We start from the raw sequence: 10,179 nt of genomic DNA, 5'->3' as shown, positions 1-10,179 counted from the left end.
CAGCACCCAAAAAAATATAGTGATCTAATTTATTTGACCAATGTTGCAGACACGGGAAACATGCCAAACTACTTTCGATTTTTTCCCATGTCCTCCAGTAGTTTGAACGAAATTATTATAATCTTTGTAAACAATTTGTATAACATATATATAGGAGAGTTGACCTTCAATTGTACAAGTATATCAACCCTGCAGAAGTATGAGACTCAGAAACTAAACAAGAATAAAATGGCATACGCATGTTTCTTTCTATTGGATCTATATACGTATTTAAGAGTATTCGTGCTTCTGTATTTGTGATGAATTTTGACGTTATGCATATATGTATACGTATATGCAGAAGGTAAAAAATAATCATGTTCATATACATATACGTATTCGAACAATGAGGAACTCTGAATTATTTATGTTCAACTTTTTTTTTTTTACCAAAGAGAAAGAGAGATTATAAAACCCAAGAAAAACAACAACTGAGCCACACCAATCATTCGAAAAGTAGCAACCCTAAATCATCTATCAGAAAAGAACTAGGCCAAACTGGAGGCCCATCAAAAAGACTAACCCCAAAAGCCAGACTAAAAATTCCAATTTGCCAAGCGATATGCAACAGCATTCTTTTCCCTAAAACCCAAACCCTTACCTAATCCGAAACACCAAACACCAAACACAAGGTGGGTAGTAAAAGCAAAAAGAAAAACATAGAGTAATTTCGATTTTGGCTTGACAATACAAACACAAATATAAACACAAAATTCATCACAAAGTAGCAATTAAAACCTTAAAAATTAAAGCGAAAGGGAATAATGAAATTGAGAATAAATAAACCTAATGTGTATCTTACTTGAGTCTTGCAGCTTTACTTCAATTGATCTAACAATGAAAAAAGAAGAACAAATGGAAGAGAAGAGCTTTGGGAAGAGAGCGTGAAGACTGAAAACGAGCAAGCAGAAGAGCCTGCGTGGAATTAGATGCAGGTATTTTTGGAATTATGAAAGTTTTATTATTTTATTTATTATTTTATTTTTGTGATCAAAGATAAAATCTTCATTACTTTCAGTAACAGTCAATATGACATACAAAAGGACAATCATAAAAACTGGAGAAAGGAAGTGCACTTAGCGCGTTCTCAAATTTGATTCCTGCATAATCAAAAAATGAAAGCACCTAATAAGCTGTTTTCTCTAATTACTTTCTCTCACACTAATTATTCACAATTAGTAATTTTTTTTTTATGTCTTACTAAACAGAGTGAGCTTTAAAAAATTTCAAAATAATCACTATGGCCCAAAACAAAAAGTTTATGTTATATGAATCAAAAAATGTCTCAAAGCTTTGCGGGTCTAGCACTCTAAAAATTGTTGAATTAAAAGACGAATTGGATCAACACTAGTCGAACTCCAACTCCAACTTTGTCAAATGTATATCTAGACGAATGGATAAATTAAAATAGCTGCAACGGGTATTTGGGTGTGTATACAACCCCAGAAATCCCAAATCTAGAAGCCATCTCTCTCTGTGTCAATGGAAGTCCAAAGAAGCCAAACCAAATAAGCAGACTCCCAACAGGACCTTCCAACTTGCACCCATGGACACTCCCAACCCAAACCCGAACCCGAACCCATCATCCATGCGGGTCCTAGTCCGCCCACCTCCTTCACCCGCCACATTCACACCCACTTCCTATTCACCCTCCCAAACCTTTCCGGCACCCTCCTCCTCAGACCCTCCTTCCTCCGACGGCGTGGTCGTCGTGGGCTTCATCGGGCGGAGCCCCGACGACTCGGCCCAACTCATCAACCGGATTCTCGACTTCAATGTGTTCGGGTCGGGCAATCTTGATAAAAGCCTTTGTCTTGAGAAAGAGGAACTCAGGGACTGGTTCAGGTGGCGAAGAATCAGTTACTTCCATGAACAGCAAAAGGGCATTCTGTTTTTGCAGTTCTGCTCCACTCGCTGCCCCGCCATGGACGATGGGTTCTCGGAGTCCGGGTCGGGTTTTGACTCACCGGTAGAAGAGCACGACTTTGGGGACCTTCAGGGGCTTTTGTTCATGTTCTCTGTAAGTTGTTCTTCTTTTGCCCTTTTTTTCTCTCTAGTATTTTTAGTTGCATATATTGCGATTTTGATATGTACTACTTTAATGCAAATTTGAGCCGAAATGGTCCTTGTTTGTACCTTTCTGTAAAAAAAATTTGAACATTTTTGTTATGGACCCATGTGTACAAACTAGAAACTCTGTATAGGGTTTAGACTTCTGGATTGGGTTATAACTCATAATGTTTAAACGTAGAAAGTTTGTGAAAAAATTAGTACAAATTTCATAGAGGTAGAATTTCCCTGGGCATTGTTTTGTTTCTGGTACTAGTACAAGAACTTACCTGTACTCAGTGTATGACCATTTTGTTTTACCTTTTTCTCTTTCTGATTAGTTACAACTTTCAGAATGAACTTTTGAAGTTTTCATGCACAGGGGTTATGAATGTCTGTGAATAATACTGTCATTAACCCAATGAGTAATGCAGGTTTGCCATGTAATCATATACATTCAGGAAGGGTCGCGGTTTGAATCTGAACTCCTGAAAAATTTTCGAGTGTTGCAAGCTGCCAAGCATGCTTTGGCTCCATTTGTGAGATCCCAAACTTTGCAGCCAACACCATCCAGGCCACCTTCATCATTATCATCTGCGCGGCCTACCACATCCACAACCTCCACAAACAGTTCTTCTCAAGGTAGAAGTGGTAGCATCTTGAATCGCAATGCTTCTTCCATTTCGCTAATGTCAGGTTTAGGTTCCTACACCTCTTTGTTTCCAGGACAGTGTACCCCAGTCACACTGTTTGTTTTTATTGATGATTTCTCTGATGTGCCAAATCCCAGTTCTAATGTGGAGGAGTCGTCAGATACATCCTCACATAATCAATCATCTAGTTTGGGCAGTTTAGCAAGGCCAAGCTTACCTGTTAAAGGTTCTGGTTCAGTGGTTGTGCTTGCACGCCCTGTGAGTAAATCTGAGGGTAGTTTTAGGAAGAAACTGCAGTCATCACTTGAAGCACAGATTCGTTTCTTAATTAAGAAGTGTAGAACACTCTCAGGTTCTGAAACAAGTCATGCAGGGTCAAGAAGTGGGGGGGCTTCAAGTTCTGCACCTTTATTCTCACTTGATGCATCAAGGGCTGTTCTGTTGTTAGATAGGTGTACAAATCAGAGGGGTGAATCCCTTGAATTTGCCACCGGACTTGTGGAAGATGTTTTGAATGGAAAGGGAACCTCAGATTCTCTTCTGCTTGAAAGTCATGGTCAGAGTGCAAGCAAAGAGGATATCATATCAGTGAAGGAGTTCATTGTCAGGCAATCTGATATTCTGAGAGGGAGGGGAGGACTGGTAAGTAATTCCAGTAGCGGTGGTGTTGGTATGGCTGCTGTTGCTGCAGCTGTCGCTGCTGCATCAGCTGCATCAGCTACTTCTGGAAAGACGTTTTCGACCCCTGAACTTCCAAATTTCCAGATTTGGTTATCTTCCAGTCAACAAATTCTTCATGGGGTTCTTTCTGCAAAAGGCGGGTGCATAGATGAAACTGAATTTAGCAAAAGAAAACCTCGGCTAAGAAACAATGTTCCACAGATTGTTGAAGGAATTTCTTCAAAAGGTTTGGATCCCCTAGATTTGGCAGTATATTGGTTGGAAAGTGGTAAAAAGCTGAACACAAAATTTTCAACTTTGTGGTGTGAAAGGACCCTTCCAGCTGCTAAAGAGGTTTATCTGAAAGACTTGCCTGTTTGTTACGCAACTTCACAGCATGAAGCCCATCTAGAGAAGGCTTTGCATGCTTTCCATTCAATGGTAAAAGGACGTGCAGTGCAACGTTTTGCAAAAAAGCTGGAGGATGAATGCACATCCATCTGGAAATCTGGAAGGCAACTGTGTGATGCCATTAGTTTGACTGGAAAACCATGTATGCACCAGAGACATGAGGTTGAGACTAGTGAGTCGCTTTCAGGGGCTCCCGTAAAGCAACATTCCAGTGGATATGTGTTCCTTCATGCATGTTCTTGTGGTCGATCACGAAGACTACGATCTGATCCTTTTGACTTTGAATCAGCAAACATTACTTTCAATTGCTTTCCAGACTGTGACAAGCACCTTCCCACACTTCAATTACCTGAAGTAAATAATACAGGGCCTATTCAACCTTCCTCATGGAGTTTGATTCGCATTGGGGGTGCAAAGTACTATGAACCTTCTAAGGGTTTGCTTCAAAGTGGGTTCTCTTCCTCTCAGAAGTTTCTTTTAAAATGGACAATATTTTTGGAAAAACAGAAAAGCCCAAACGACTTACCTGTCGGTACAGTGCATCAAGGTTCTGTAGATAGGTCAGATACAAACCTGAAGTTTGAATCTAAAGCTGATGTACAGTTGTACACAGGGGATTTAAAATCTGGAGTTGGAAGTCTTAGAAAGCCTGCAGAAGACATAGTGTCTGATGATAATAAAATCAGTTTCGGTAAAGGTCTTCCCAACTTTACTATGAGAAAAGCCTTTTCTGAGGTCGTCGCTGGAACAGCAGGTGCAGATTCAGGATTTCCTTCTATCCAGCAGAGAAAAACTTCATCTGGTTTAGATAATAGTATCAACAAAACTAGGACAAGGGATCAGATTGTAGAAAGGACTAGTGATAAAGGACCTTGGAAGTCTGAAGATGTTGTATCTGTTCAAGAGAAGTTTAGCAGGATTAGCAGTACAAATGGTGACCCCTATCTACGAATAGGTAGTAACGTAGTTCCTGTGAACCTGAATGGCAGTGAAAGGCTCAAAATGAACCCTTCTTTAAAACATGTAGTAGTGTATGTTGGATTTGAGCATGAGTGCCCCCATGGCCACCGTTTTCTATTAAATCCTGAGCATCTTAGTGAGCTTGGATCCTCATATCAATTGCCTGAAGAGTCTTTGGAAAACTCGGACCATAGTTTGGCGGAGGCTTTCAAAATCAATAGGAATGGTTTCCATGCTAAAGTTCATCGAAATTCAAATAGGACGACTGTTACTGCTGCAAATAAGGAGAGACGTGTAAATAAGTCAAAAGATATAGTAACTAATGGTAATCTGAATTTTGATGGGCTAATACAGTTCTCAGGACCAGCGAAGGAGCAGAATCAAACATCTTTTAGTGCATCTGCACTCCCAAATTTTTCCAAACTTCTTGAAGGGAGCTTTCAGTCTATTAGTCTTGATGATGGTGGAAGTGCTTTCTCCATGTTGAATAGAAATTTACCAATCTATATGAACTGCCCACACTGCAGGCACTCTAGGGATAAGCAAAATCCACCGAAGACTAAGTTTGCTGGCACAATATCACAACTTCAAAGGATTTTTGTGGTATGGGATGTTGCTTAGAAGCCATTTTCTCTCTTTGCATTATACGGATTAGTTTACAAGTAGCTTGTTTTAGTCATTGTGCTTATTACTATGAATTGACCATATCTCCGAGCTTCTTCTATTATTTGTGTTCGAAATATGCAATATCTTTTTCTTAAAATCTGGAATATGATTAAGCAGGTTTAATTTCATGCTAATGCTTTTCCCGCTTATCGATGCTTACTGTAGATTCTGCTTGTAGGTCACACCCCCCTTTCCAGTGATATTAGCTACTTGCCCAGTAATACAATTTGAGGTATGTGTATCTCCCTCCTCAAGTATGCATAACCTTTACAATATTACCTTCTGTACTTAGTGGTATATTTTATTTTACAACTTGACAGCCAAAGAATTAGAATCGTCTGAAGGTTAATAAACCAGTTTGCTAGTATTTCTTTACTGGGTTGTGTTTCAGAATAGCAAATCCTTCAGTTGTTTTTACTGTGTTCTGACGTGCTTGTAACATGCACTTGTTCATTGTTGGTGTAATTGTTTTTACAAATATATCGTAGGCATAGACATTTTTTGCACTTTTGTTCAGTCTAATTATGTTTATTACATCTTTCTTTGTAACTTAAATCTTGGTTTTCCTTATGTTATTGCAATCTTTTTACTTGTAGGCATCATGTCTACCAACATCAGTCCCAGAACGTGAGCAGAAGTTGCAGTTCACCCTTGGATGCCAAGTGGTTTTACCTCCAGAGAGTTTCATTACCCTTAGACTCCCATTTGTGTATGGCGTACAACTGGAGGATGGAAGTTCACGTTCTCTTAATTGTCTTGAACATCAACCGGAAGTAACAGCTTGGATTATCAAAGGAACAACATTGCAGGTCATGTCCAAGAGAAACTGTGTTGGTCAAGATGAATTTCTCACATAGTCAAAATTGTTGATCTACAGGATTTAACCTCTATCCTTGCTGAGTTTGCGAAGGCAGATTTAGTTCGCTCCATTACGTTCAGGTAATTTCTCCATTGAGGAAATTTCTTATGTAAAAGCACCTAATGCAATTTAATAAGCACAAGCATATGGATGGATGTTTAGCATTGGCGACCAAGATTGCTAAGTTATTGTCAATCTAATGGATGATCAGATAAAGCTGGATGCCAATAGAGAATTTGATTATTGATCCCAAATAGTTAGGATGGCTTTTATCTTGCAATCTGTTAATGTTCTGAAGTTAGAACTTGAACCTGGTGATGGATGATATGCATGCAGGCTAAGGTTTTTATGGATAAACATCATGGTGCGTATGATGATTGATAAATTCCAACCTCAAAACACATATGAGCTTTCTCATCTGTAGCCAGGTATTAATCTTGATGACATCATTTCAGTAATGGCTATTAATGGTTCTTTAATTTTTTTTTTTGTCCTGCCTGTTTTTCAGGCATGTTTTTGAACCTGTAGGTGGCTGGTGCTTGAGGGAAGCTTTTTAGAGCCATGGTCTTTATTTGTCCTCACTTGCACTGGAATGTCAGTAGCTTATACGCATACTTACTATCATATGCTACTTCTGACGATCTGGCTTCCAAGATGTGGCACACTTCTGGTCCTATATGCTACCAGATCCAAGATATCCTTCCATATTATCTTGTGTTTATTATTTTTGAAAGGAACATGACGATAATATATATAAAAGATGTTCGGTCGTAGATTGTCTTTTCACGGTCAAACAGTATAGTTAAACATTATATGAAAAGTTGATTTAACTCTATCCCTATCATTCAATGTTCTGGGATAGGTGAACATAACATTTAGTTACGAATGTGTGTATCAAGTTCCTGTTCTGTTCTGTAACCCATAAAAAGTTCACGTTTTAGTGCATGTATATTGAAATGCACATGTAGACCTATGCTTCTTGCAATAGGCAGACTCTGGGGATCTTATATATGACCTTCTAATGACTCAAATGAGTTATTAAAACTTGAATTTATTATGATCCTGCAGATTTAGATTCCATTGTTTGCTATACAAAATTATTTTGATTTTGTGTGAAAAGGAATCATTCATGATGAGGTGGTAAGTGAGCTCTTTTGGTGATCCAGTTTGAACTACAGCAGACCTTGTTGCCAAACAGATACACTTATGAAAACTAGGTTCACGGCCCAACTAAAGTTTCATATTAGATGATCTAAGGAAAAATAAAATAAAATAGCAAGTTAAGAAGGATTAACTAAGAAAAAGTAGCTTCCTTTGAGTGAATAGGTTGTAATTGTTAATGTAATTACTTTTGGATTTACTTTCACTTGCAAAGTACATTGTGTGAGATGTATGATGATGATTTGTAGTGTCTCTGAGGCTTGTGTTTAATTGCAGTATATATTTTGATGTAGGATATGGGTGAATTATAGATTTAGAGAATTTAGCAGAAGCTGAAACAATGAAAAACAGAAAATTAAACGAATAAAGATAAGTCTGGAATCACTCCAGGGCTTCACACGGTTTGGCTTCACACCAGAATTCCATAATGATGAATTACATAGGGGGTATTTATAGCAAACTAAACCCTAGAGATAACAGGATGAAATTCTCTTACTAAAACATAAATCCTAATCCACACAGGAAAAGGAAAAAACAAACCAATCCAAATAAAATAGGAAACTTAGAAATCAGTAAAAACTAGATATCCTATTGAAATCTGAAAAACTTAGAGAACCTAGGAAACTAACAAATAAATTAGGAAAACTAATCAATGATGTCTGCATCAATTCCCCCTGGCTGAGAAGCACTCGATTCCGGCGAGATAAAGTTTGTAATCACGGTCCAAAATGTCTCGATTAATGCGCTGCAGGTCCTCTTTGTTTTGCACCTCCTTGTTTGGTGGAAACTGATTCACGAACTTGGGTTGAAGTGGCTTCAGCGTGATGTTCTTTCCTTTATGTATGAATGAACATATATTTTCTCGACCCAATATGGTAACATTGTGATCGTAAATCCATGGTCTTCCCAAGAGAATGTGATTCACCTCCATCGACACCACATCACACCAAACATGGTCCTTGTAAGAGGAAAACTCAATAGGAACTTGACATCTCTGGGTAATAGGGATAGAAGATGTATCATCCATCCATGCTACTCTGTATGGTTCAGGATGCTTATCGGGTGACAAGCCAAGACGAGAAACGGTCAGTGTAGACACAACATTGATACAACTTCCGTTATCTATGATGACCTTACACTTTTTATCATCAGACTTGATATAAGTGTGGAAAATGGATGTCCTACGCCAATCTTCAGTATCCTTCTTAGGTAGAGTCAATGTACACCTTACCACTGCTAGCCTTGAGGGAGGGGCTTCACCCAAGTCATCTTCTAAATCTTTGTCTGCAAGTTGAGGCTCATAAATTTGTTCACGTTCACCTTTATTGTCAGCTTGTTTGTCAATGCTTGCACACAGATTTCTTGTTCCCTTCTTCGTTGGGCAATGGACAGCAAAGTGTCCAAAACCTTGGCATCTATAACATCTTGTCGTCCCGCCACCACGGGTATCCACTAGTGCTCCTTTTTCGTTGGCAGGTTTAACTAAATTAGTTGTAGTAAAACCCTTGGATGTTGGAGTCTCAAATGTGCCAACACGAAAATCAGATTTTTGAGAACCAGTTTGCTTGACCACATTGGAGGACTTTAGATAACGCTCCAGTTCTTGTACTACTTCAAAAGCACTCTCTAAAGTATTCACGTTATGAAGAATCAATTCTCTTTGAATCTCAGGACTAAGGCCTGATTTAAACCGACAAAGAGTTACCAATTGATCCTCCCTTACGTCACACCGCAACATAAATTCTTCAAAATTTTCAATATATTCAATAACTGGCATGTTGCCTTGACGAAGAGTTTGCCACTGGTCTAACAAGCGCCGTTGATACGAGAATGGTACATATTTCTGCTTCAACCTTTCTTTCATCTCAACCCAATTGACAATTGGTTCTTCACCAGCTCTCTCTCCAGTTGTTTTTCAACATTGGTCCAAAATAATCCAGCTTGACCTAGCAATTTTATTTTAGCAAGTCTAACCTTTCGAGCGTCTGACATGTCATGCCACTCAAAATAACGATCCATGGTAGCTAACCAGTCGAGGAAAGCTTTAGGATTTAACTCACCATAAAAATTAGGAGCGTCAAGTTCCACACTTTCTTCGTCATGTTGAATAGATGCTTCTATGTCTGCAAAACGACGATCAACGAGTCTAGATCGTTCTTTAAATCTGGTGGTTAGATCTGTCACTTGCTTTGTTAGAGTTTCCAGCATTTGAACAATCCGTTTAGAGTCCATCTCTGGCTGGTCTGTCTTACCCGCCTTAGTTGGAGCCATACACTCGACACTCGGTGTGCAGAAAAGAGACTCGAAACTCTAGCTCTGATGCCAAATTTGGTGTTTAGCGGAAGCGAAAACAATTAAGAACCGAAAATTAAACTAATAGATAGGTGTGGAACCACTCCTGGGGCTTCGCACTAGAATTCCAATCGCTGGAAAATTAATCTTTTAACTCAATAAATCAACTCTACCACAATGAATTACATGGGGGGTATTTATTACAAACTAAACGCTAGAGATAACAGGATAAAAATCCCTTACTAAAACAGAAATTCTAATCCACACAGGACAAGGAAAACAAACCAATCCAAATAAAATAGGAAACTTAGAAATCTAGAAAAACTAGAAATCCTACTGAAATCTGGAAAACTTAGAGAACCTAAGAAACTAACAAATAAGTTAGGAAAACTAATCAATGATGTCGGCATCAGATTTTCTGTGATAATA

At 38.6% G+C, this 10,179-nt stretch overlaps 1 protein-coding gene across 3 annotated transcripts; it reads left to right on the top strand.

The window, feature by feature from the left end:
• LOC18773205 lies at positions 1,404 to 7,377 on the top strand. Of its 3 annotated transcripts, none has more exons than XM_020566773.1 (6): positions 1,405 to 2,059; positions 2,523 to 5,375; positions 5,617 to 5,670; positions 6,035 to 6,377; positions 6,634 to 6,725; positions 6,826 to 7,377. In XM_020566773.1, the coding sequence occupies exons 1-4, from the start codon at positions 1,586 to 1,588 to the stop codon at positions 6,293 to 6,295; spliced, it is 3,642 nt and encodes a 1,213-aa protein (XP_020422362.1). In that variant the 5' UTR covers positions 1,405 to 1,585; the 3' UTR covers positions 6,296 to 6,377; positions 6,634 to 6,725; positions 6,826 to 7,377. The 3 variants fall into 3 exon arrangements, with proteins under 3 accessions (XP_007208132.1, XP_020422362.1, XP_020422361.1); XM_020566772.1 differs by having other exon boundaries at positions 6,806 to 7,377; XM_007208070.2 differs by lacking the exon at positions 6,634 to 6,725 and having other exon boundaries at positions 1,404 to 2,059; positions 6,806 to 7,377.

This window comes from Prunus persica, chromosome G6 (assembly GCF_000346465.2).
Source record: "Prunus persica cultivar Lovell chromosome G6, Prunus_persica_NCBIv2, whole genome shotgun sequence".
Lineage (NCBI taxonomy): Eukaryota > Viridiplantae > Streptophyta > Magnoliopsida > Rosales > Rosaceae > Prunus > Prunus persica.
This window is presented reverse-complemented; position numbering and strand designations above follow the sequence as displayed.